The 22,812-nt window shown below is 36.4% G+C and overlaps 1 protein-coding gene across 8 annotated transcripts in view; it reads left to right on the top strand.

The window, feature by feature from the left end:
• The window catches only part of FGF14 (fibroblast growth factor 14), a 398,044-nt gene that overhangs the window by 289,954 nt on the left and 85,278 nt on the right, over positions 1-22,812 (top strand). For 5 of the 8 annotated variants that reach the window (XM_057402108.1, XM_057402115.1, XM_057402112.1 and 2 more), the window contains 2 exons: positions 6,659-6,769; positions 15,403-15,506. In XM_057402108.1, coding sequence (XP_057258091.1) covers positions 6,659-6,769; positions 15,403-15,506 — 215 coding nt within the window. The remainder of the gene's footprint in view (positions 1-6,658; positions 6,770-15,402; positions 15,507-22,812) is intronic. The other 3 variants (XM_057402110.1, XM_057402114.1, XM_057402111.1) reach the window with 1 other exon arrangement.

Here is a 22,812-nt window from a genome sequence, read left to right as displayed (position 1 = left end):
CAAATACCTTCCAAAATAATATAGCTGGTAAAGAAGACTGTTAGATATTATGCTGTAGACAGGTCTATTAAATCTAATATTCTTGTGAATCTGAACAGATACAAATTATCCCAGCTAGAAGCCAAGTTGCTGTAATTCTATTGACGGTCAAATTTGTTCAAGTAGAACCACATAGCAAGAAGCAAATCTCATGTAGTTTGAAGTGTATTGTAAGACCTAGAGACAAAACATCAGTGCACACAAATGGAAGGGAGCACACTTTGCAGTTAACATAAAAACATTTGCAATACAAAGGCAAGGATGCCAGCACAAAGGGTGTGATGCTGGGCTTTCAAGAAAAGCAACTATTTTACAGAACTCCGACCCGCTTTCAGAGTTTACCAAGAAATTTCATAAATGCTGTGGAAGTGCAGATGACAATGACAGCACAGGAACACAGGAGGACTCTTGTCTCTCTTAAATGTGCTCTCAAAGTGAGATTCTGCGGGAGACGAGCTTGTGATGTGAGGCATGAATGGACAAAAAGTAGAGTTAAAAATAAACACCAAAGTTGAGTGCCCTGTAATCATTGTGAGGACAGAAAAATAAGTGAGCACAGAGAAAGCCACATTTCAGAATAAGTACTATTATTACTTATGGGAACAGGAAATAATGGATACTACTGCTTTTCTGAGTTCACATGATAGCATTTTTCCCTCTGTCCTGAATAGAGCAAAACTTTCTTCTAAAAATATTTTTCTTTCAAGTTTTTAATTAAATTTTAGTTTTCTGGTGTGTATTATGAGATATTGAAATTATTATTATTAAAATCAGAAAGCACTGGTATATGAATGTCCGTATTTTATCACTTCTTATTAACAGTGAGAGAAAGTAACAAGCACACGATCAGAAGCTTTGAAACATTGACACACCAGGTGACAGGACAGTCAAAATAATAAAGAAGTTAGGAATGTATAAAGCTTTTGAATGAAAGAGCTGTATCATAAGAACAGCTGAAGAGATAAATAATGAAGGAACATTCTGTTTTTAGATGCCTATTTAGGATTTTATCACCTTTAAATGAAGTACAAAATTCTGTGTTTGAGTTCCCCATTGGCTATGTACTTGCTTTAGGAAGCTTGCTTTTGTGATTGTGTAACACGTATCAGAGGATCCTGCACTTTTACATACTGGGATGACAATGCAAAACTTGCCAAAACAAGGCAAAAGGAATGTAATGTGGTCATCAGTACTGAGTGTACCTCTTGGAGTACTGTTGCAATTAGACATAAACAGTATGCTTGAGAAGAAGGCGACTTTTGGAAACTGCAAAAAGCATTACAACAGGAACCGAAATATTTGAATTGAGAATCCAAAAAAGAAATGTAATTTTCCATGGGATTTAGTCCCTCTTTCTGGATCTGAATTGCCTAGTAGGAAGTATTTCTAAAATGCTGTCGTACTGACACGTGTTTGAAGTTTTGAGTATTATCCAGATGTTAATCTGAAGCATCAATAGGTTTCTGTGCAAAAGTTGGTGAAGGGCTGGAGGCTGCCTCATGGTATGGTGGGTGGGCTCAAATCCCACGTGTGCTGGGTATTTAATTATTACACAATGTAGAGTGGCTTCAGAAAGACAGACTGCAAGAATCCCAGTCTGAAATGTCACAACACTATTGTCAGGGTAGTCTTGTCTGAGAAGTCAGGAAACGTCACCTTTTACATGTCCCAGGCCTTACAAACTACCTGGGAGGTGGGTCTGGGCTAGGTGGGACACTTTGTGCTTTGTGTGGGTATTTGCTTCCCAACTTCAGAAGAAATCTGGGGATTGCAACTTCTTTGGGGTGTGACACTTTTTAAATCTTAATACATATTATAAACGTTTTTGATATTTCAAATAAAAAGTTTCATAGACGGAGAAAATGTCTAAAAGATGCTGATCATAACATCAGTAGGCAAGACATGGCAGTCAAGTCATGGTGATTATTGTAAATCTTAAAGAAATAGATGCCTGATTTATTTTGGATGTGTATGAGTGGTATTTTTAGTACTGAAGTATCCAAAAGGATAAACTGCAGGAGGGAAATGCAAGTAAAACGTGAAGGACCTGGAGCTACCAGCTGTTATCATGAGTTTGGTGCTATGCTATTTGAGCAGAATGTACGTCTAAATACTAGCTTTCATTTGACTCTCTGAGAACTCATTTTGTGACAGAGTGGATAGTGCAGTTTATTCTCCCTAAGAATGTGAGTTGATATGAGACTAACCCACTGTTAAGCATTTGCTTGCCAGCTCAAACAGGATTTTATTTACTACCTTTACTTATAAGAGGGAGTCAGTAAATAATAACAAGCAAAGAAAGCCTTCCTGTGGTAAAAACTACAAATTAAAACTCCAGTGGATGATAAGGAAGGCATTGATTTTTCATGATGTTAAAAAACAATGGGAATACTCATCATTGTTCTTTTAGCACTGTACATTCATCTGTGTCTGAACAAAGTAAATACAAAGGTAAAATGTAATTACAAAGGTAAAATCCTTAACACTCATGTGTAATGAGTTTGCCCTCTTGTATTTTAAACCTCTACAATTTCTAAAGAGATCTGTCCTGGCAGTCTCTGAGGGTGGGGATGCTAAAATCATTCTGTTTGTGAACAGCAAACATTGTTAATTCAAAACAGAAAGTATCATAATTGTTCTAAAGCGAGAGAAGCACTCAGCCTGTCACGAGTTAATGCCAAAGCTGCTTTTATAGCCGCTATTCGAGGGAGAAGAGAAGACATCTTAATTAAACTCTGCCTTTGCTGAGGACAACCTACTGACAAAGTGTACATGCTAACTGCAGTCATGCATCCTGCTGTCGCCATTGTCAAGGAAAAAAGCAATAAAAACAGGCTGCAAGTGGCTGCTGTCATGCAGGTTGCTGTGGAAGAACAGGCTTAAGAAGGGGTTGCTTTTTCCATTCAGTACAACATCTTTGAAATTTTAGAGACAACCTCTAATAACTACAAGTCAGAATAATTCTTTCCATGGCGGGGCATTGCAGACATGTCACACTAAAAAGTTCAGCATCAGAAGTCCAGGTGCATCATTAGGAGATGTTGAGCTCTCCTTTGTTTTTTATCCAGTGGTGAAGTTTGCTGGCTTAGGATTTTTTTTTCCCCTGAAGTCAAGATGCTTAAAATTAAATAGAAATGGAATTTTCACATAATCACCTCTCTGTGGCAGCTGGGACTTTAAGAGAACTACCAGCAAAATATCTGTAATAAAATAATGAACTGGGATGTCTTTGATGAGGTTGTCTACTCTCTTTGTGTTTGTTTGTGTTGTATTATTTTTCTGTATTCTCTTGCCATTCCCTTTCTTTTTCATGTGGGAAGAAAAAGATGTGCATGGGGTGTAAAGGGTTAGAGTAATTGCTGATCTGTCTACCTGTATCACTGCAATGGGAGTTAAAAATCATTAAGTACCGGTGCACCTGCAGACACCAGTCTTCTGCCGGTATTTCTGGGCACTGCTTTTCACTCTAACTTTCTAGCAGACAGTAAACCAAAACAAAACAGAAAACTGTTGTCAAGTGAGGTTTGAGAAACTTGTTTGTAAAGTATCGGAGACTGTTCCTGCAATATCATGAAGGGACAATAGGTAGATACAATACTATAGGAATACAGGGACCAGCGGATTGCTATTCCCTGCTTACTGCCCAGGAGTCTCAAAAAAAAACTGAAAGGGCAATTTATCTTTCTGCAAGGAGGAGAGATAAATTCCTTGCCTGACAGGATTGTCTGCTTCGTCTTGGAGATATTCATCTTGAGGCTGTACGGGGTAGTCTTTTTGAATATTGCTTACTGTGACTTCCATTGAGATTAATGAGTCATTTCATACAATTCCATCACTGAATCTGGGCCACTTTTTTGGCTAAGATCAAAGAAATACCATGCCACATTGTCCAGTTCCACCCTGGTTTTTGAGCACTGTTCAGCTAAAATATTTAGTTGTTTTTTACTTTGAGTTATAGATCCAAACTGTTGTGATATACATTAACTAAATATTACAATCAACAAATGGTAAAAAAATGCATGATTAAATTACTTGTCAGGAATAAGTTCTAATCTTGCTAAGACAGGTAGGAATTTAAGGTAGAAAAGATGCTCCTAGGGGGGTAGATAAAACAGGTTGCAGTAATCCATAGGAAAAAAAATAAAAAGAAAGTTTCAGTTGCTACACTTAATGGAAAAAAAAAATTCTTTGCCATTTATTAGTCTACAGAGATATACTTTATGCAATGAAAATATTAATTAGTATCACACTATTAGTAATAAATTCCATTTCAAACATTCAAGTGAAAGAGCCATGTTTTGGGGACAGTTCTGTTCAGTTCTCCAACAAATGAAACCATTAAAGCTGAATACAAGTGATACATAACACATGACTAGGATCCTCTGGTCTCATGCTATAATAATTATTTTGTTGTGTTCGGACTTGAGTGAAGGATTAAATGAGGGATTCATACCCTGTCTCATCACACAGCCTGAAATGGTAGCTGAAATGCATTGCTATCCACCATATCAGTTTTCTTCAGATATCATTTTAGTTAGCTGGTTAACTTTAAATAATGCTTTTGGTGAAAACACAGACAAATGATTGTGCAGTTTCTTGTTAGAAAGTATATTTTATTTGTGAATTTAGAAAAATTAATAGAATGAGTATAAAGAACAATTTCAAAAGTCACTTCTGTTTCACTTTTTTCCTGTTGAAGCAGTAGATGTAAGTAGCTGGTGATAGTGAGTTGGCTGTACTTTGCCTAACTGCGATGCTTCTTTGAGCTACAGGGATGATTAAAACTCATGATTCTTTGGGTGCATAAACTTTTTCAAAAGGCTGATATTTTTCCTGTAAATACTTTGTAAAGCTCTGGTTATAGTAATATTATTAAAATATTTTTTTTTTAGTCTTTTAGGATGCCATTTTAATATGTGTAAAGCAAGTAAGTTTAAAATTGTCAATTTGGAAGTGCACATTGAAAGCCTGCACTGATAGGAATAGTGCCTGTGTAAGAGAATGTCACTTTGCATTTTTAAATTATGAAAATACTTTAGAGTAGCCTGATGAAGTTCTTTAAGACAGTATAGTCAATGAAAATACAGTTCATTCTGTTTATAATTTTTTTAAAAAATACTTGTTTCTGGCTATTCTTATATGAAGAACATTTACATTTGCTAATGTAAAAATCCATGGAAAGTAAAAGTTGAAGTTAAAAAAAAAAAATTGTAATGTACTTACGTGTTGATCATCAAATTTTTATATTACTTATTTCCATGCCTCAAAAGTTTTGCAGTGTTAATATTTATAGTAACAGGTTTTATTATATTTACAAGTAATATAGATATCTTATATTTTTAATTTAGATGGGGTTATTGTTTAATATGACTTTAACTTGGATATTCGAGGAAAACTTAACATTTTCATAATCATTACATGGAACTGAACCTCTGTAGAAAAGTTCAGAGCTTTCCACTCAGAGGCAGTTATTTTATTAGTGTTTATTTCCGCCTCCTGTTAGGATACCATAAGTAACCCAGCATGACTGACTGTGCAAGGAATTATACACAATTTGAGGAGGATTTTATATTCTGGCCATGGGGTTGCATGAAAATAATTTCTGTTGTCCTTGGAAGTTTACTTGTTCATTTTATTACATACCTTTCTCAAAGTCTTAGGATTTTAGGTCATTATTGCAAAGCTAAGCATGATATGACGTAGATGCTTTTAATACCAATGTCCCCACAAGTTTATGTACTGGCTGCCTGGAGTTTGGCCTGATAATTTATGTTTAACAATACTAGGGCCAATATCACTCAGAGGTAGTGCTGTTGATTTTTTTAAGTTGTGATGTTGTCTTCCTCAGCACTGAACTAGTTTTGCAGCAGCTTACCTTGTGATTTGGTAAGGCATTATTCTTGAGATGAATCATAGAGTTATGGCTTGGCAGCTTCTGTCCAATTCTGGGCAATTTTCCTAAATGCAGAGTATTACACAGGGCAGAGTATTACCTGTTCAGCTACCTGAATTTCCCGTATACTTTTATCTTGCTAAGTTTTTTTTTTTCAGGTTTTTCCCTCTGTTGAAGGAGGGTTATGTCATTTCTTGCCTTGACTGTGGGTCTTATTTCCTGGGGAGTGGGAGAGGGCAGGTGAATTGTGTCTGCTTCTAGATCAGTAAAGTATCTTGGGAACTCTTCAGATGGGACTGTTGCAAAATATTATACCTGATAAGTTTATCACTTTTGGTACAGAGTGAAAGGAGACAGAACTTTTCCTCCAAGTGTCCTTAAAAATTATGTGAACTAGAGTAAGTTATTAAAATGTATGAAACAGGCAAGGTTTTTTAAATGTTTTGTTAGATTCTGTAAGGTTCTATACATGCTACTGTGTTTTTTTCTTGTGTTTTACCTGTGTTAATTATAATGAAGGATGTTGGTGGCAGAGAACAGGACACACAACTGACATAATAATACTCTGCGGTGAGACTTTTCCCCATCTCCATCAGGACCATCCTGTTGTAGTACTTAATTTAAGATGGCAATGCTGCTTCACCAAACTTCCTCCTGCAGTGAGAGAAGCAGGGATAACTCTTGGAAAAGTTTTGAGGCTAGTGACAAAATATGTTTGTCTTTCAGATCCCCAGCTCAAGGGTATAGTGACCAGGTTATATTGCAGGCAAGGCTACTACTTGCAAATGCACCCCGATGGAAGTCTCGATGGAACCAAGGATGACAGCAGTAATTCTAGTAAGTGACTGCCCCAGGGGAATGTCATAATCGCACATGCAGATTGCATTGCTTGAGTATGAACGTGCAAGCACAGTGTTAATGCATTTGGAGGGTTTCTGAATGTGTTTTGTCTGAAGGAAAAGGGTTCTATCCATTTGAAGTCTAATGACCACCAGCACAGCTTGTGCAAGACATTGGCCTAAATGTATTCCCTCTGAAAGGGAAGGTGTAACAGCCAGTGGACCTTAGGAGTGAGACACTTAGGCCAATGATTGTCTTCTTATAATTTCATGAAAATGGTAAAATTATATTAAATAAGTTTCTTGTAAAAGCTAAATTTCTTCAAATAAATAATAGCAATGGAAACAAAAATTCCTTGAAAAATCTGATCATGTAGACCCTGATTCAGCAAAGCAAATAAATGAATGTCTACCAAAATCGTGCTTAAAACATATGCTGAAGTACCTTGCTGAACTGCAGCTTAAGGTCCTATAGTCCCTATACTAGCAAGAGTTCCAGTGACTTTAAGAGAATTTCTACCAGTATAGGGACTGTGACAGTGGCAGTTTTCAAAGATATCCCAAACAAAAGTTGTCTTGAAAGGCCTTGTGGGTTGATGCTTTGGTACTGTTTTCCTATGATATTGCCACATATTTTCATTCCATGAGCACATATATGTTTGATAACTTCAGCTTCAAATTATAATTAAGCAAACCTATTCTTACTCTAGAAATAGTTGATATTTAATTTTCTGTTTAGCAAAGAACATTTGTGTTTTGTTTATTTAATGATAATGGCATATTTAAGTAACATTTATATTTGATCTTGAGGTCTATTTTAAGCATTCTTAATATAAAATATCTTCTTATTATGCACAGATAAATAAACCTTTTGTTTTCTCAAAAATGTTGGCATTAGGCTGTAAAAACTAAGGGATTTGAGGTTTCTGCTTTACTTTGCTTAGGTCCCTGGTATTCTCTCAATGTACAGACGTCATTTTTAACATATTTCATCAACAGATAGCGTGATCATCTTTTATTGTTCAATTGTATTTTTTTTCAGAATTGAGAAAAAGAACTGATTGCTCAATTTTGGTGTGCATTTTTCTGCTTGTTTTTTCAAGTGGTTTTCCCCTACTTTCCTTGTTTCTTTTCTTCCCTCAGTGTGTCCATCTCTCATGCCTGCTTCTGTACTGGACTAGATACTAAGACCTTATACAGACAAGATCATTATTGCTTTTTATAGAAGCTTTGCCTATAAGAAGTCCAAGAATTGTGTCATAAAGTGCAAGCATGTATCTTTCCTCTCCCTCACCTTCTCTCTCTGCACATCTCTCTCTTCTTTTCAGCTTCAGTGAGGAGGTGTGTATGACTGCAACAATTTTGGACTGTTTCAATGTCACTCCTGTTTAGGTTTTTTTTTTAAATCTTAGAATTCTGTAGATTTTGAATGTTTGCAAAACTAGACCATAGTACCTTACTTTCCTCTTTTTTTGCTATTGTAACCTTTGCAAATCTTCCTTTTTTTGCTTACTCTATCATTTTTCCTCCTCCCTGCCTTTCTGGATATCCATCTGTCTGCCCATCGCCCTTGTTCTCGTTGTTCCAAAATAAAAAATGAATATTCTATATCATAAATATTCTGAAATGTAGAACTTGTCCAAACTCAACCAAATACCAGACAGCAGTATTGCATATTTTGGATAAATATTGTTAGATAAAGTGTTTTACTTCAACATGATTTTTAGGCTGAACCAAGGTGTGTTTTTTTTTCATAAAGTAATTGTTTTCTTCCTTTAACTGGTTTGATTCACTATTTTCTTCTTCACTAGTCCAATTTTACAATATTATTTAGGAAAGACAGTTTAGACCATAAGAATGTAAAATTAATCTCCACCTTAATTTTTGCTAGTATATATGTATCAACATTATACGAAGAGCTGAAAAGATTTATCTATTTGGTATATGAGTATATGTCTGTTTCTTCTGTGCTGTCAGTTTTTCTCCTCAGTTCTTTTCCCTTTCCACTTTGTTTCCTTCCATTTCCTCTTAAACTTTTTATTTCTCCTTGCTTTCCTTTATTACAGCATATTTCATTTTTCCTTTTCTCTTTTACTTTAAAGTGATATTTTTCTCATGGATGGAATTCCCAGTGTTCTGATTTTTTTTTTAATATATTTTTTTTTCTTTTTTTCTTTTCTTTTTTTGTGAGCTCCTTATCATGATAACTTCTGTCTGAAGCTTACTGATAAGTATGTTTTGGCAGCTGCCAGAGGGGGAAAATCCTGCTTCTGACCATGGAGCTTTCAGGCTGTCTATTTGATGTGCCCAGTGGGCGATGGGATGGACATATATTAGCTGTCAATAGGACTGAGGATGACTTCCATTCAAAGTGTGTTTTATAAAAATGGAGAAAATACATGCTGCCAAAAGGGTGTCCATCTCTGCCAGCCTTCCACCCATCTTCTGCGCTATTCACTGTTCCTGTGAAAAAGTCCTCCTCATGCACTGACCATCTGAGTACCTACGTGTCAGAGGAGCCAGAGTGAGGAAGTAGTGAGAGACAGAGAAGTGATTTCTTTTTTGTCTTCAGCAAGGAATCTTTTTGAAGCTTAATCATGCTGATGCTTTTTGTGCTGTTGCAGTTTGTTCTGTCAAGCAGTTAGAGGAGTGCTTAAAGTTAAAATTCCCTCAAGTGCATCTTTCATTTTGTACTCATTTTATATGTATGTCTGTAAACATAGGTTATACACAATTGGAGTTACAGTGTTATAGAGAGGTAGCACAAAGTAAGATCAAGATGTAGTCTGTTCAAACTGAGTGATTCTGGTTACACCCTTTTTTTTTTTTTTTTTGTCTTCGAAACTTCTTGGTAGTCTCTTTAATGGGACTTTTTACTTCTATCTGAAGTTAAAATGAGTTTTCCTAGTGGTTTTGGTCAGGTGCTATAGTGCAAGCCATTGCCCTAGCTTGCCTTATGTTTGAGTAAAGGGTAGAGTCTGCAGAGCTAGAGGGCAAGATTTTTAATGTGTTGCTGTGCACAAACCCTTGCATGAAAAAGGAAGAAAGATGTGACTGCTTGTAATTGCATCCCTGAACATACTTTTGCTTATGTTGGTAGCCATGCTGTAAGAACCCAATCTATATGGAGTGATGGGTTTCAGTTCCTTGTTTAATTTCTTTTTATATCTTTTCCAAGGTAGTGATGTTCTATAATGGAGTAGGGATTAATTGCACCTATTGGTTAACAGTCCTGAGTTTCTTTAAATCTCATCACCAGATCAAGGCTGTTAGCTTTAACCATCTTGTGTGTGCAGTTTGTATGTTTTTGCCAGTCTTAGTGATATGTGGAAAGAGGCTTTATTGCATTGCTTTTCTTGGTTTAGATGGTTTTCACTATTTTCTTCCTCTAATGCCTTACACTTTCTGGGTTGCTTTTGTGGATAGTTTGAAGTGAAAGTAGGGCTGACTGTGGTTAAAGCTGTAGTCTTGGTTACTGAGGTCCTACTCAGCTTAGCTATCCCTTTCTAGCTCTAATTTTCCTTACAGCAGTTCTCGGCATTACCTGGTGAGAATGGAACTTGCTTCAGTGTTGTCCATAGACCTCATCATTATTAATTAGGAAAAGCAAACTACTACACAGAAATTATAAAGAAATGGAAATTATTTTCATGTTGTGCTTGTGGTAACAAGAGTTACATTCCCGTTCTGTCCTCCTTGCCACTCAAAATGACTCATTTTCAGTCTTTGGTCTATCTTCAAAGTTTTGTCTCATGAGTGAAGGGCAGGTTTAGTAGAAAAACTAATTAATTTGGGAAACATACAATTCTGTTTCTTTAATTTCTGAGTTTGAAACCCTGAATCTCTTAGCCATATGGCTTAGTTTGATTCACCTGAAGAGTATATCTCAGGCAACAGCCACTGAAAAAAAACATCATAAATTCTGAAACTTTCCTCAATGGGTGATAAGCCTGATTTTAACACTCAAATGCTGCTATTTGTGCCCCCTATGAAATTAACAGTTGTGTTTAAAACAGATTAAAAGAGCATTACTCATTTGTAGCCTTATTTCATAAAGTCTTAGATGCCAAAGTTAACATTACCCAAGCATCTTTGATTTGGCTGTGCTGTGACATCTCTTGCTTAATTATGCAGCAGCATGCCTTAGTTCCTTTGTGCACTTGGTACCTGGTAGAATTGCTGTTCAAGAAATCATGCAACTGTTTAATATTATTTTCATCTTTCAATGCATGCTCCTAATGCTCTATGTATATTTTCCAAAATTAATATGGAAGTATTAACTTTTTCATGTCTTTCTAAACTACCTTCCACTCTCATATTCTGGCTTGAAGATATTACTAAAATAATGTTCATATTATCCTTCTAAGGTACAGGAGATCATTAGACAGAAATAAAGCACATGAAGCTTAAAAAAAAACAGCTGCAATGCTGTAAAATTTGGATTACTGAGCTGAAATATTTGCAGTCTGATTTTTGCACTGTTTTTTACTGCAGTTTGTCTTCAAAGAATTGCGTGGAGATTTAGTCATGTATTTACATCACCTTTGGGAGTTAGGTAAGCCTGTTTCTCCCATCAGTATCATGGTAGTCAGTGTGACAGGATCAGTGGAGGCCATGTTCAGCCATACTAAAAAGTAAGGTTTAATTACGTCTTGTGTAACATCAAGTGGATAGAATGGGTTTCCTCCGTAAGATGGATGGATCTCTGAATACCAACCTTTCTGTACTCGTTGCCAACCTAAAAGATGTTCTAATGGAGTCATCGTTTTTGGCTGTAGGCACGTAGATGGAAACAAAGAAATAGTTGCCTTGATCTGATTGGAGATTTGGTGCTGTGGGTACGCTTGTTAACTGACACAGGGCTGCGCCTGTGCAGAACAGACAGCAAGTTTATAAGCCGTAAGAAATTGGTCTCTAGCAAGCTTCTTGAGAAAAACAGTGATCTGTAATGGCAGTTTTCTTGTAGCTATAAGTCAGTTGTACCTACATACACTTCCATGAGGATATGGAAATATCTGATTTCAGGCATTTCAGATTTCAAGTTAATAGCCCGTGAGGGCATTACATATAAAAAAGGATAAAAGGTATGTGGTGGGTTTGTGTTTTGCTTAAGGAAGGAGTTACAACATCAAAAAGTGGACTTTAACTTTGACTGAAACTTTTGGAGGACTTGGGTTGTTCCTGCAAATCCTCTCCACACCACCTAAACCAGTAACTTTTCTCATGCCAGTTGTTGCTATTAACTGTCTGCCTCCCCCATTTTCTGATCTTGTGTGTGGTGAGAGTAGGCTTGCATGCTTAGGAAAAGGAAGAGAAATCATTTTCTCTACAGTTGTGGTTTAGGTGGTATAAAAAGAAGAGCTAAGGGAGCATGCACAGCCTCAGCACTGACAAAGGGTTTTACTTGCACCATTTTTGCCTGTCAGTCCACTTGATTACCCTGATGTTCTCACATCTTGTTTCCAGCTGGATTTGCCAGGCTTTATACTTGATTGTGCAGCATGGAAGCACTGAGCATCAGGCAGAATTATATTTCCTGGGTTGTTCCAGGATGCTTCCTCTCTCAACTCACTGGTGGACTCACCAGGCTGGGTTTAGGTACATAAAGATGTTCAGGGACCTCACCCCCACTTTTTTTTTGGTTTTGGATCATTGTCTTAGAGGGAAGCTGGGGGCATGTTTCTTTTTACCCTCCCGCCTTGGGTAAGGGCTTATCTTTGGCTGTGCAGACCTGAAATGCCAGCAAATTCTGGAAGGCTTTCTGCTTTTCTCAAGGCAAGTTCTTACTAGAGTAGGGGATAGCACAGGTGAATCCTAGGAAGGTTGGAAATACGTAATTGTGCACAGAAATCCTGCTCAGTAAAGTTACTGCACAGCCAGGTTCTGGAGGAAATTGAATTTCCTTTGGCCAGCTTCAGAGCACATAAAAACCACATGCTGTGCCTTACTGATGCATGTTTTGCCGACCTCACTGTGAAGCACCTTGCTGAGCATTTAGAAATCAATAATTGAATGTAGACTGGCCTCCTTAGTTTCACCCAAATCTGAAAGATTTTGTGGAAGTTACTGAATACTCTGTATGTGCAGAATTAGAGCATTTCAGATCACACTGTAAAATTTTATGGTCTTAGACTAATTACAGGAGCTCTGAAAATCTCCCAAGTAAAACTTAGTGTCGGTAAAAGACACATTATATATATATATTGGATGAAGCCTTGGCTGAGATGGTTTAGCGTGAGGTGTCCCTGCCCATGGCAGGGGGATTGGAACTAGGTGATCTTAAGGTCCTTTCCAACCCTAACTGTTCTATGATTCTGTGATTCTTTATGCTCTCCTCGGTGCTTTCTAAATTCACCAGCAACTATAAGCCGCTGTAGGAATTTTATAGATTGCATAAAACACTGCCACGTTACAGGCCTCTTACTTCAGTGGTGGTTGTTTGGGTTTGTTTTTTTTTCTAGCTTTGCTGCTTTATTTTTATTAGTAACAGAGCAAAGTATATCTAGGTTCCAGAAGTTTTGACTGAACCACTGTGATTTGGAGTTATTTTTCATTAGCTTTCCATGGCTGACTTGTCTTTTGTGTTCACCTCTTTTCTTTCTACAAGTACTGTTTGTTTTTCCTTTCTGGTGTTCCCTCAGTTGTTGCTGCCCTCCCTCTAGCATTGTGTTCCTATCTTGGCTTCCTCCTGCAATTTTGTTTCTTCTAGAAAAAAAAATAGCTGCCATCTGAAACCTTGTGTTGCTGTGACAGTAGTGTTGCTACACTGCCCACAATAGTGCTTTTGCTGGTTTTGACATAGTTTCATTTCAGGGTAATGGCTGATTATTTTTTTAACTTCCAGATTATATTGAACATTTGAAAACTCTCCAGTCATTCAATATTTAGCCTATATACTCTCAGGACATCTTGTCCACGAGTGCCATATTTCACTGGTTTACATTTATTTTGTATAGGTTAGATAGGGAACCTTGTCTGTGCCCCATATCCAGTAAGATCCTTGCATGGCGGAGAATTTCGGAAACTACAGAAATGAAAATATATATTTGTGCTAATTCTTGCCGATGTCATCTCTTCCATTCTTAGTTGTAAAACCATTTATTTTTCTGTTCTTCCAGAGCTCTTTTGGATATATTTTAATTTCTACAGCTATAGAAAGTGCTCTGCTACAACAGTTCGTAGCTTCATGTTGGCTTTGTGCATTCCTAAAAAGTTCTTATATTACGTGTTCTTTTAGTGTGTAACAATGTTGAAGGTAATTTTGTCTTGAAGTCAAGCTACGTTTTTTCTCAGTTGTAAAGATTTGATCATTGTCATCATAAATAATCTGTGGCTTTGTGCCCTTTGACCAACCAGGAGTTTTCACACCTCGAGAAAATGTATTTATACGCTACAATTTACCCTTTTTCTCTTGATTTAGGCTTTACCTCTGACATTCTGATTGCAAATAGCTCATAGGGTGCGCTTTCTGGTCACATCTATGGATGTTCTTCCTAAATTTGGAGGAGCTCACTGGAGGTGTTACGATGTTTCTGAGACCTGGCTTAGTTGCATGTGGACCATACAATGGTTTGCGTTTTGGTTTTCATGCAAGGACCTGTGAATCATTGATTCATCCACAGTGGAAAAACACTTAGCATGAACCCTGGCTCACCCAGGTCTTTTCTTCCAAAACTGCTTGATGTGTGCTTTGCATCTGATTTCCTAGTATGAGTCAGTAAACTTAGTTTTGGCGTGTACTGGCATAATTTTTATTAGAAGAATTGGTCTGTGTCTCCTACTTATATCACTTTTGTTTTTCTGTGGTGAGGCTAATAAACTCCCACGCTTCACACTGGTCTCTTTCAGACACTAACCAAAGCTACGGCTTTTTCACAGAGGTATCTATTGCTAGGGTATCTACTATTAGCTCAGGTTAACATTTACACACACACACACAGCCCCACCCTACAAATTTCAGTCTTTGAACTTGTTCTGTATTCAGCTCAATAGCATTTAAGCACATTTAGAGTGAAGCACATACTTCAGTGATTCTCTGGACTAGAATAAGCTTCTTTCATTACCTCTGTTATGCCTGTGTACTACTGCTTGTATCAGATGTGTAATTCACAAAAGCAGTTGTATTTTTTTTTAATTTCAAATCACAGACCCCTTGAAAGCAATCTTTAAAGAGAGCACCTCTAATCAAAAACTGTAAAAATGCCCAGAATCAGAGGTATGGTTTTTTGCAGGATCTCTTGCAAGTATTATCCTGAAAAACAGTCTACACTGATGGAAAATGTTGGGCTCTGGCTCTTTTCAGATTGTCTGAAATACTCATGTCTATAGTGCTGCATAAATGACTACAGTCCAGTCTGCTGTGTTTTGTATTTGCTAGTTAGCACCTGTGCCAAATACTGAACTGTTGCAGAACTTATTGCTAGACAGATACTTAGGCTTTAATTTTAAGGATTAATTTTACTAGAAGTAAAACTAGGTTTCAGTTTAAAATAAAAAAAAAAGGGAGAATTTTTCTTTCTTTTTACTAATGATGTTGATTAGAATACAGTAGTAAATGTATGCCACTGGCTGGGCTTAAACCGTGACACTGTAGTATATTCATATCTGGTCTTCTTTTTTTTTTATTCCCAGCTTTATTCAACCTTATACCAGTGGGACTTCGAGTTGTTGCTATCCAGGGTGTAAAGACTGGGTTGTATATAGCCCTAAATGGAGAAGGCTTCCTCTACACATCAGTAAGTACCTTTCTGAACTCTGTTTAAGAGGCACAGGTGAAGCATAAATCTACACAGGAATGAGATAGATGCGTATTCACTTTTAAGAAGTTCTATAGTGTCTATATGTGTATTACTTACATTACACACCCCCGTTTACCATGTATGTATGCAGCATATCTATAAATGGCATACAGTAGAAATTATTGTGGACTATGCATGAAAGTGTGCGTGTTAGAAGTCCTAAAAAAAACATTCTGTAGAGCTCTTTTTCTGCTAGGCAGGTAGTGTGCAATTCACCAGAAAGATTATTAATATCAATTAAATTCTCAAGAATTTTTAAATCAAGACCTGCAGTTATTTTCTTAGTGACTTGTTAATCAGAATCCAAAAGCTGGTCCAACAGTTACTTTCATTGATAAGAGTTACAAATGTAATTTCTGTCTAAAAAGTCAGTAATAGCCTTACAGTTTATCACCATAATCTTGTAATTTTATGCTTAGTATTATTGTTTTTTATATTTATGATATTAGAAAAGTAAAGAGTTAGGTGAGGGACGATAAAGTTTAAGAAAAAATCTTTCCCGTCAGGAAGAAGACTGCTGGATAAAGTGGTTGTTTTAAGATTTTCTAAATGATTTAATGCTAATCACTCAGTATATTGTGAATATGAAAATCCTCAGTTTTGTGTAAATTCAGTGTCTTAACCTTCTTTGAAAGGCAAAAAGACTTTAATATGAACAGGCAGTTCTGTCAGGTATTAATAATGTGGCTTAAAGGATTTTTCATTACTGTATTTTCATTGCTATGTTGAATTTATTTATGTAGTGCTTTTTCCATTTTTTATGTCACATAGTTCTTAATTCCCCACAGAGTTACAACACACTGCTTTATTTTCAATGTCCGTTGAAAGGAAATTGGACAGATTAAGCTTCTGATGCCCTGAGGGAAAGTATTCTGTTTCGAATATACAATTGTCTTGGAAAAGCTAATTAGGAGGAAAAATTTGGAACTAATCTTGAATGTCAGTGTCAAGAAAAAGAGAAAATTCTTCCTCATAAAATGTCTGCTGGAAGCTCCAGCAGTATGATCTAAAATATTTATTTTTTCTTTTTAAAACCAAAAATTGTGTCACAGGAAAGCATTTAATATTTGCTGTCTGAAGGAAGAAAACTGGAAGAACAAAACCTAGAGTTATTAGAGAAAAAGCATTTCTGACTTCCCAGTTCCATCACTACATGTATGCAGTTCATTTCAGTATAAAGTCATGAGCAGTACTTTTGCAATGTGTTGGTATATTGCTCAGCACTGTTTCTAAAGTGAGTTCTCAGTCATTCAGGAAGAAATACAAATTTCAGAAAATGTACCTGTTTCCTGATGGATAATTCTGCACAGGGAGGGGCCCTACACGAACAATTTCTGTCAGCCTCTGTGTTCATGTATTATTCTGGAAATGGTTCAAGTCAAATGAATGGTGTCACCTGGGGAAAGGAAAGGAGTAGAAAGTACAAGACGAAATAAGAAGAAATGGCTGGATCGAAACTTTGAATAGATGTGAACCCAACCCTTAGGACATCCTCAGGTCTAACAAGTTATTTTTGTCCTGCTAGTGGGAATCTGAATAGCTTTGTTCCTATGTCTTCTTTTTTGAGCAACACACATTACTTAGGTTGGGATCAGTCTCATGGATATAAATAAAAGATTATGTATAAGGAAAATGTAATCCACGTTTAATGTTTTGCAGGATTGCATATTCTTCATTGTAACTAATGGGAAGATTTTTTTGGGCTTGGTGACTTCATACATTCCTGTAGTTATTGACAACTTGTTAAGTACTTTGGAATTTTGTTCTGTGAATATTGTCATGTTGTGAATGTATTTCACTCAAACTTTTTGGGAGTGTCTCAATTTGTCACTTTACCTTGTGTGAGGTAAGGAAACAAATGTTTTTGAAATGTGCTGCTTACTCTTCCTCATGTGGAGAATGAAAGATGAGTGGCCCATTAAGTGACAAAGAGATGTGATACATTAGAAAACTCAGCGGAAACCATTAGTTTTGGCATGTCTACAAAACAATTTTCAACTTATGTTTTTGTCAAGTGCTGTACAACAGTGCTGTAATACAGGTTTGATTGTTTCATATTAGTGTATTGAAAACATGTTTGTCTTAGCAATTGACTCCTTTCAGCTTTTGAAAAGGAGAAGACAAAGCATTAAAGAGAAGTCTGTCTTCACCCTGCGGATCAAGATGAAGACATACTCCACACAGAATATTTTTAATACTGTCATTTGTAGAAAAATAGTTTTAACATATCACTTTCTATTACTGTGTTGTTGGTGGATTTTTTTGACTCTTTGTCATGGTTGTTGTATATTTGTTACACCTAAATGCAGAAGTTGTGTATTGCATGTCATGTATGTTTTTCTCTTGGCTATTCAGGGAAGGACAAGAGAAAAAAGTTTTCTAAATTTCATATGCCAACTGTCATCATTGGAAAAAAATAGCACCACATAATGGGAACATTAAAATTTATGTTAAAATGGGAATTGTTAAAATTTACATATATTTAGGTATATTATCAATTTCTTATAAACACTTAAAAAAAGATGCATTTACTCTGTAGCATTTATAGTCTAAGTTGAAACCAAAGCTCTGTATAGTACTTTGCAGAATACCTCAGTGTCCCTTTTTCCACTCATAGTGTGTGAAACCCATAGCTTGTGAGAATATCCTACGTGTTGATGCCTCTCTTCAGAGATTGAAGGCCCAGCTCAATTAGTTTTATCACTAGCTTTACTTGTTGTTGACTGATTAAGCAACAGCAATGACAGGAAAGGTATTATGTGTGATCCTGCTTTCTCCATAAGAACTAGGAGGAAAATGAAGGTACAATTACAGACCAGTTTTACATTGAGATTATCAAATGCAGCTTTGCATTTTTTTCTTGCTTTATTTAAAAGAAATAATAATCTAATGGTGATTTGTGTCAGTTTGGGAGTCACTTTTTTTTTCTTATTTATTCTGCCATATTTAAGATTTTTTTCAATTAATTTACAGAATGAGAATTAGAAAAAAAGTTCAGAAATATGGCACTAATTCTTAGAACAGAAATAGAAGGACAGCAAATTGTGTAGGAAAGTCAGTCTCAAGAGCTTTTCATACCTATTTTGCCTGCTGCAGCAGCTGAGACTTGTATTCTGTCCTTTGGGGATTAATGGAGTCAAGGCCCCTAACACAAACCATCAAAGCCTTGACAAATAAAGGAGAAACAAAATCTTTGGAGTTCAATAACAGCTTTGCAGAATTCCTGAGAGAAAATACTTTTCAAAAATCATAACCTTATTTTTCAATGCATTTAAAGTAATTATTGTAATACTGTGATTTGTTATTTTCCATTATATAAAATATGAGGCAAGAGCCTTTTCATGTTTTATTCCTTGTACTTTCAAGGGTTAGCTCACTTAAAGACATTAAGGTCACCTTTTTTGATGTTTTAGTTTATTGCATCCAATGCATTTGTTTCTCTGTGTGTATGAGTACCTATACTTACACATATATGTTCATATAAATATCTCCATGTATATCCATTCATAATTAGGAAATATTTATTTAGTGACAGCTTCCCAATTCTAGATGTACATTAGTGAGTAATTATAATTATAAAAATTATTTTAAATCTATTTTAGATGTATTAATGAAGTGTCAATAAATCAGTATTTATGACTGAGTTCATCACTGTGAAAGCTAGTTGGAGAAGCTAAATTTTTGCACAAAGAACCGTCTCAGTTAGTAGGAAGATTTTTGGCATATTAGTTATGGACTTTGTATGTTTAAGTCCAAAAATATGCCTTACTCCTACCTCACCCTTGGAAAGGGTAGGCAAAATAGGTTTTCATTTCCAGGGTGGGACCTGTCAAAATCAAAAGGAGTTGAACTGGCTCCATGCACTGAAAAAAATGAGCACAGCCGCAGGGATTCTTCATTGGGAACAAGTATTGCCTGCAGCAGGAAGATGGCAGTGTAGTACGTGGCTTTTGCTTTTGATGCTAATTTTGGTCAACTCACTTTGCAGAAGGTTCATTAGTTCAACTTTCATGGGGGCTGCAGCTTCTTATTTTGCTTCTAGTATTTTCTGCTACCATAACAGGATGAACTCGGAGGTAAAGCTTATGTGTTAGTCCATTTTATGTTTGTTTTTTTCCTAAAGTGAGAATATGAAAATCTTCTTGGATTATATCAATTCATTTATCTTGAGAATTACTTGATGTATCTGGGAAGATTTGTCAATTTTTTTTCATCCTAGGAGCAGTTTAGTAGGGTGTTAATAATATTTGGTGGCTGCCAGAGTAGGGGAAAATGGAAAAACTAAAAGGTAGAAATGAAGAAGTTCCAAAGTCTAAAACATCTTTACCTTCTTGTGCTTTCTTCTTTATGTTTCATATTTGACGATTTCTTCTATCAGTTTTCACTGAGACCTGAGATGTGCATGAAAACAGAAAGGAAAGAGTACACCTGTGATTTTGTCAGCAGCAGATACTAAGTCATAGCAATCCACCACATGGTTTCTTAGCAAGGCTGATGAACTACAGAAATGCTCTAAAAGATTACTGAGCCTGCAGAGCCAGGTCTGAGCTGCCTGGTCACCTCTGCCAGTGTGGTGCCTTGCAGGGGTTGTGCACTGCAGGTCCAGAGCTGCACTTCTGGGTATGGGGCAGTTGGAATCTTGCTGAGAGGGTGTAGAGAGTAATGGAGAGACATGGCTGCATTTCCAGGAGGTCTTACCAACTTTGTAAAAGGTATTTTGATTTAGGGATGGCACACTACTAGCTTCATAAAATAATCTGCTTGTAAGATGGGGCTTGTGTTTGACCTGCCATGGTACATGGTGTTAAGGATGTTCTAAGGGTGTTGGTTGGGTAGTGTTTTGGTGGCAGTAAGATGTCAGTCTTCATCATAGCCTTCATGAATGAGAGAAAACATCAGTATCTGTTACTGGGAAGTGTATTTGTTACATTCCTCTGGTGACTCTCACCTGAAAGAAAAGCCTTTGAGGCTTTTCCTGACATTTCAGCAGCTTCTCAGTGCTAGTATTTACACCACTTCTTTAAACCCACATAATAGACCTGTCTGAGGAGAATAAAATTCAGCCTTAAGGAAGAAGATAGGAGCACAGACAGTACAGCCTGCAGAAGAGTGAGAGCTGAAGTAATCAGTATTTCTAGTATCTAAATCAAAGTCAAATGAAAAATGTTTCTGGTAGCTTTTCACAGAGCCTCTTTTTGCTTTGGAGTAGCAACACTTAGCATATGCAGTGCTTCAAAGGTTCAGAGGTGCATAAAAACTTATAATAAACAGAACAGAAGGAAGTTTAATCTAGGCAAAACCAAAGAGGAAATGTGGTGGATAAAAATTCATATTTTTTTCCAAGGATAATCAAAAAGAGGTTAATGTTACATCGAGGCAGCTTTTTTTTTTTTTTTTTTGATGTCACAGTATAATAGCAGTTGACTTAGGTTTTGGCAGAGATTGTTCCCCATCTTGCAAGGTACTGTATAAATAGTTAAGAATGTATCTGTTTAGAGAGACATTGACAAATACAATCTTGCTGTATGATTTTAAAGAGGTAGGCTTTTTTTTTTAACCTGGCTAGTCAGCAGTGTACTGAATAATAGAATAGGGTGAATCTTGTTGCTCTTGAGGTGTCTGTGGTTTTGTGAACGTGAGCACATCAGAGTGGAGTGGCTCCTTTTAATAATATTGTGATCAATAGGAAACATGATTTCCTTTCTTATGGCAAATCTATGCTTTGTCATTGCCCGTGTCGTGGAGCCATCCTGGCACTTTGGAGAGAGGAAAGTGGGTGAGTTTAATTATTTAAAAATCACAGCTTCTGATAAAGACTTTTGAAAACTAGTTATGTTACCAGTGGCATTTTTAAGAGTGTAAACATGTGGACCTTATGCAAGCTTCATCAGGTAATTTTAAGAGCTTACAACTAAAGTGCTTTGTTATGTATGAATACCTTCTTTGCATAGCCTGTTACCTTTTACCCAATTTGGTATTGGTTGGAAGGTCACCTATATGTGCTTCATATAAGGAAAGTTTGAGATGGGACTAAATAGCACATTTCTCGGCTGTGTTCCTCTGTAAGTTGGGCTGCTTTGCTAAAAGTGAAAGTTCAGTGTGTTCCAGAAGTAGTTGAAATACACTGACAGGGAGGAAGAAAACATCTGCATGACTTATGCTTATTTATATCTGTGTTTGGAGATAGATAATTTGTCTCGCAAGTTGCCTGCCAAAAATAAATTGCTAATGTATTTAGTTATTCTCTGGTGGCACTTAAGGAACAACTGATAACATAGCCCTGCTGTATTGTGCAAAATAGTGCCAGATGTCCCCGCTACAAAGTAAAGTGAAAAGGGGCATAAAATACATACTAAGTCCATGACTTTTTTTCAGTGGGTTAGGTTTTCAGTACGTTTTTTGGTTGAATGTTTTTTTTTTTTCCCCATACAAGATAAGGGAAACAGGAGGCATGCACAGACACATGAGACTTTGATAGAGCAGGCTAGGAGAGAAATGAGAAGAAAAGAGGTGAATGGAATGAGGCTGACATGAGGAGACTGCGATAAGCAGGGATTTAAGAAAGTGGAAAAATAGCACAGTTGAGCAGAACAGAATTGTGGAAAACCCTGTGATGATATCATTGTAGAAATGTTCATGATCATTGAGTCTGCTGCTTACATTTGTTACTACCTTTCTGAGTCTCACAAGCAGAAATAGCTACTATTTGAACTACAATTCATAAACAATATTAGTTAAAGAAATATTCTACTTTGAATATATAAAAATAATTAGTACTATAAAGATGCAGTATTTCAGTGTAGCTTCTTCATCTCTGGCAGCTGTTTCACCCTTCTGCCATTTAAACACTATACTGGGGATAATAACAGAAGTTGACTCAAAACTTGCAGTGTTGTTTCTTGCCACTTAAACCAAACGTGTGCCTTCTTTGTTCATTAATATCCACAGTATCCTTGACAGGACTTGGTCAGATTTTTTTTACAAGAAACAGTTCCATATTTGCTTAAAAAAATTGTTTTCCTTTCCCACATTTATCTCGCACATGCAAAAAATCTCTTGATATATGTGTTCTCTTTCCCTGAGATTGCAGAAATGTGCCCAAATGCATCAAGGTTAAAAAGCTGCTCATCCAAACTTCTTGTGAAAGCATGGAAGATCACAGAATCAGCAGCTGCAGTTAGATATTTTTCAACTGATAATTGTATAACAAGGAATAGTAACTGTAGGTAGGTATGCTAAAATG

The sequence above is a fragment of the Pezoporus wallicus genome, unplaced genomic scaffold (assembly GCF_028554395.1).
Source record: "Pezoporus wallicus isolate ANWC-B61680 ecotype Strahan unplaced genomic scaffold, APGP_CSIRO_Pwel_v1 contig_6520, whole genome shotgun sequence".
Lineage (NCBI taxonomy): Eukaryota > Metazoa > Chordata > Aves > Psittaciformes > Psittacidae > Pezoporus > Pezoporus wallicus.
This window is presented reverse-complemented; position numbering and strand designations above follow the sequence as displayed.